The following is a 5,211-nucleotide window of genomic DNA, read 5'->3' on the forward strand; positions in this document are numbered from 1 at the left end:
CAACACCCTCTACCCGTAGCCCATCGTCTAAATCAATCACACTATAACAATAAAAAAAATGGTTTTTAATTTTTGTAGTTTTCATATACATACTCTTTTATTATTATTTATTATTTCATAGTTTAGAATTAAATGGTTCGTTTAACACATGAATCATAAAAGGATGCAAACTTTTTTTTTTTTTTTTTTAATTTTTGCTCTTATTTATTTTATCTTACAGAAATAAACAAAAAAATGGTAGCAAATTATTAAAGGGGGTTATCTTCTTGCTCTTAGTAGACTTGATATTGGGATAGGTTAGGAGCAAATCATCATTAAACCAAATTTTTTTTAAAATTTAAAAATATGATCGGTCTCGCTCCAATAACCCTCAGGGTTTTAAATAATCAAATTCATACCCGTCTCCACCGAATTAACTAGTACCCGACACATTAACCATATCTTTTTTTTTTTAATTTTATAATTCCACAATTTTGATGTGTGCCACAAAGTAATATTTATCAAAAAAATAAAATAAAATATCTACTTAAATAATATATACAATTCTTAATACTCAAAATTCAATATAATAAGAATTACATTTTACCTAGACATAGGTTGTATACTTTGGTGTTATATATATATATATATATATATATATATATATATATATATATATATATATATGGTTATGTTATATTGTTTTAACTATCTATTGTGTGATTAATTCTGGACTAATCATTTTAGTTATTTTAATAAAGTAATTAATGCATATTAGATGTTAAAGATATAATGAGCATTAATTAGAACTTCAACATTTAATATGTATTAATTACTTTTTTAAAATAATTAAAATGATTGGTTCAGAATCAATCATACAAACACAAAATAGATACTAAAAACATTTGAACCTAACACATACACTCTCTCTCTCTCTCTCTCTCTCTATATATATATATATATATATATATATATATATATATATATATATATATATATATATATATATATATATATATATATATATGGTGGGTTATAAATGAGGCAAATCGACAATGATTCATATCCAACCTATTTAATAAAAGGGTAAACGGGTATGGTTGTAAACGGATAACGAATCGAAAATTAAAATCAAAAACCGTAAAATTCTTACGGGTTTGGAACAAATAAAGATCAAACCTCGCTCCATTGACATGTCTAATTATTAGACTAGGCTATCATTGTATGTATGAGTTTATTCTTCTGTTTAATTGATTATCAGTTTATTCAATTTGGTTTAATCATTTTTTTTACTTCTAAAATATTAACAAGAAACCAAACCAAATTACATTTGGATAAATCAGTTGTAAGGTTATGTTGTTCGAGTTCTTGGTTGAATAAGAATAACAAAAACCAACATCACAAGTGTATTAGGAAATATTGATCTGTCAAAAAATAACTTAACAAACACCGTCTAGATCAGTTGTAGGATAAACAATATAAAAAAAAAAACCTGATGAAACTATAAATGTGCGTATATGGACAATACAGATACAATTTTTTTTTATAATGCGACTGACTTAGACAATGCCCTAAGGGTGATGTTGGTTTTAAAAAATCGGCCGAAGAAAAATTATCACACAAGTATTGGTTATGAAATGACTTTTTTTTTTCACATTTAATACCTTTTTTTTTTTGTTAAATATATATTATTTAACTTGTTGAAACTGTTTATATATATATATATATATATATATATATATATATATATATATATATATATATATATATATATATATATATATATATATATATATATATATAAAAGCTGCGGTTGGTCACAAAATAAATATAAATAAATAAATATAAATAACTTCACTAAGTTGGATAGTATGTGATATAAAGAAAATAAAAATAAATAAATAACTAAACCTAAACAAAATCAAGAGTGTGTAACCGTCATGAATCATTTTCCCATCTTTCAAATAATCAGGTGTTATTATTTTTTTCTTTTTTATTTACGGCATAGCTCTGCTTGGTAAATTTTTATAAAATTTGGTTGATGTTAAGAAAAAAACAAAAATAAAATAAAGGGGTTATTCTTTTTATAATATGCGTGGAGCGTGACTCCCAATATTCTTAACCAAGCACCGTTTCAATTCCCTTACCTTCCCTAAGCTTCCGATAAGTTTATGCACTATATATGTGTGTGCAGGTTGTTCGGTTTCCTATTGTTTTGACAATCGTATTTGAAGTAGCTTTCCTCCACTGACAAATTGGAAACAATGATGACATTGGGTCCAGGACCATTGCGAGGAAATAATTGGGAGGAAAGAGGGATGAGTGAAATTGTGCAAATATTAATTTCATATGACAGCCACAGGATCTGTTCGATCCAGTTCGCATACGTTCAAAATGGTGGCGTGATGCATTCAAAAAAATATGGACAAGACTGTCGCGTGGGATTTGATGCAGTAAGTACGATTGTTTTCAATTCTTTACTTGTTTCAAATGCTAAATGCTTCCAGTTACTTTCAATTATTTGATTGTCGTAAAACATCTTTCAAAGAGATTACTTCATCATACGGTTTTAGTATCATTATTTTGTAACTCCTAGCTGTTAAAAAAAAAAAATGTAACTAGTTATTATAGTCTGTTGGATCAAAATTCTATATTTGTATTTGTGTATTTGTGTAAAATATGCATGTCTTTGTGTGCACATAGATGCATACAAGTACATAAAAAGTTTTTTTTTTTTCATTAGAATCTTGCCTTTGTTACAAGAATCTAAAGTTATTTGCTCATTTAAATGTTACTTGCCTTGTTACAAGAATCTAATCATTATCATACGACTTTGAATGACTGTTTTTCTAAATTTACATTATCTATTTATAAAATATACCACATATAAGGTGGTACATACTATCTTGCTAGCTCCACATTTAACTTCTTTTAAGTGTTCCAGTTTTATTTGCATTGAACAACATAGGTGACATTTGATTATCCGTCCGAGTATTTAACTTCTTTAAGTGGTCGCTATAATGATGATGGTCAATTGACTTCTATTGTGTTTGGCACAAACAAACGTAAATATGGACCCTTTGGACAGACATCCACATCTACAAAAGGCGAATTCAACTATAAATTTGGAACGAGGTCCTCTTTTGCAGGTTTTTATGGAACCGTTTTGTATGGTTTAGTGTATGCTATTGGAGTCTACGTCAAGCCCATCCAGTCTCTTGCTGAACTCAACAACAAGCCCACTGAGTTTGTTGCTGAAGTCAAAACTGAAAAATGATAGCTCAAACTCAAAGTATTTATACATTAATGTTATAAAGAATTTGAACACTTTGTTTGTTTGGATGATTTATAATGACTATCTTTTTGGATGATATATAATGATCGTCTTTTTTGAGTTTTACTGATTTGGTTCACCTTTGTTGAGTCAAAATCATGTATTGAGAACATTAAAACATGTGTATGTGATCATATTTTCAACACAAAATTACGAATATTGTGTGAGGTGGAATGTTCACCAAGTGTCCTAGAAGGTGTTATATGGATGAAAGGGTGAACTATGGTGATTTTGTGGAAATGGGTGTATTCTCAGACAACAAGTCAGATGATATTGATGAATGAGTTGGGGTATAACAATGGAGGCTCAATGTATACCGGTTTTTGAATCGATATGTTGATTTAGATTATGTTTTACTTTTTGATGATTTTAGTATCACCGGTGATTTTATGTAATGAGATTTATATATGTTTCATAGGGGTTTATATGTTAGTTTTAATACAATGTTGGAGGTGCAGGGTACACACTTGTATTAGTCTGCTACCAAAAGAGTGGTGGACAAGAGGGGCGCACCCCCTTATGGGGTTAAAATACTGTATAAAATTCTAAATCCTGGTTCTTTTTGAAACATATGAAAATTACAAGGACTATATTCTCTCTTGTTCTTGATCAATTTTTTGTGCCTAGATTCTTGATTGTTCCTGTAAGTGTTATCCAATGTCGATTTTTTCGTAACCAAACGTAGAGGAAAAATATTGATTCGGAAAGTGAACCAACACGGTCCTTGAAGAATCCACTGATTACCTATTCTGTTTCTACTCCACTTTCTAACATTGCTCATATTAATTGTCTCTTGCATTTAATTATATTTACGTGTTGTTATTAGTTAACCCATGTATATTTTTCTAAGTATAGTGCAAATTCTGATTATGAGAATATCTTGTCATATGGCATCAGAGCATTGGCTTGAACCCTAGCTAGCCGTTGATCATCCCTTTCATTTGGTTCCTTTCTATTGACAATATGATTCCTCTTGTCTTCTTCTACCTTCTTTCTCTTCATTATCCATCAATAGTTGCTCTTGTCGAAAAACCGTATGAGATTACTAATATCAAATCAGTCGTCCCATTAACATTTGATCTTGAACGGTCAAACTATGATATTTGGCGTGAATTGTTCAATACTCGTTGCATTGCATTGATTATGGGGTGCATGACCACCATGTGATTGCTAATGAAAACATATGAAATAGACTCAAATCAACTTTTATCGTTAATTCTTGGATCTATGAACCCTATCACAATCGTTACTTCAAAAGATCTTAAAGAAGAGTGCAATCACAAGCCATATTTGGAAGAGCATTGATGACCTTTTCCGGGACAACAAGGATGCTAAAGTGATTAGACTCAACAATGAGTTCCGCAACATTGTCATGGGAGAGTCATTTGTCACCAAATATTGTTCTCGAATCAAGACAATTTTACATTTCTAAACATCCTAGACAAACACAATTAAAAGATGCACTATTTTTCATATTCATGTTCATCTTCACATGATAATGATATGTTTTGCACACATTTCATACAAGGACAATCATCATGTTAGCTCAAGAAGCTAAAAGTTCAACTGTTATCAAGAAGACTATAACATCTTTAAATACGAACTGTAACGCTACACACAAATTTCTAGTATGTGATTACTTTGTCAATGATTGTTTTGTACGACCATATGACATAGGGGTGTGTATGAGATGGTTTGAGGCGGTTAATAGCCAAAATCGAATCATAACCAAAGCATTCGGTTAAGACATTTCTTAAGCAGGGGATGGTGGTTAAAATTGCTTTTGGTTAATGGTTAAGTCAGTTATGATTGAAGTTATCGGTTAATATTGGTTAACTATAAATATTAGAATTTATTGATAAATACAGTGCATCTTTATAAAATGTAAGCAACGAAAA

At 29.6% G+C, this 5,211-nt stretch overlaps 1 protein-coding gene across 1 annotated transcript; it reads left to right on the forward strand.

The window, feature by feature from the left end:
* The first annotated feature begins 2,116 nt into the window (after window positions 1–2,116).
* Window positions 2,117–3,256, forward strand: LOC145012935 (inactive protein RESTRICTED TEV MOVEMENT 1-like). The gene is made up of 2 exons (XM_078971730.1): window positions 2,117–2,432; window positions 2,948–3,256. Exons 1-2 carry the CDS (start codon window positions 2,244–2,246, stop codon window positions 3,254–3,256), a joined length of 498 nt encoding a protein of 165 aa, XP_078827856.1. The 5' UTR covers window positions 2,117–2,243.
* The last annotated feature ends 1,955 nt before the right edge of the window (window positions 3,257–5,211 follow it).

This window comes from Lactuca saligna, chromosome 8 (assembly GCF_052625555.1).
Source record: "Lactuca saligna cultivar CGN05327 chromosome 8, ASM5262555v1, whole genome shotgun sequence".
NCBI lineage: Eukaryota > Viridiplantae > Streptophyta > Magnoliopsida > Asterales > Asteraceae > Lactuca > Lactuca saligna.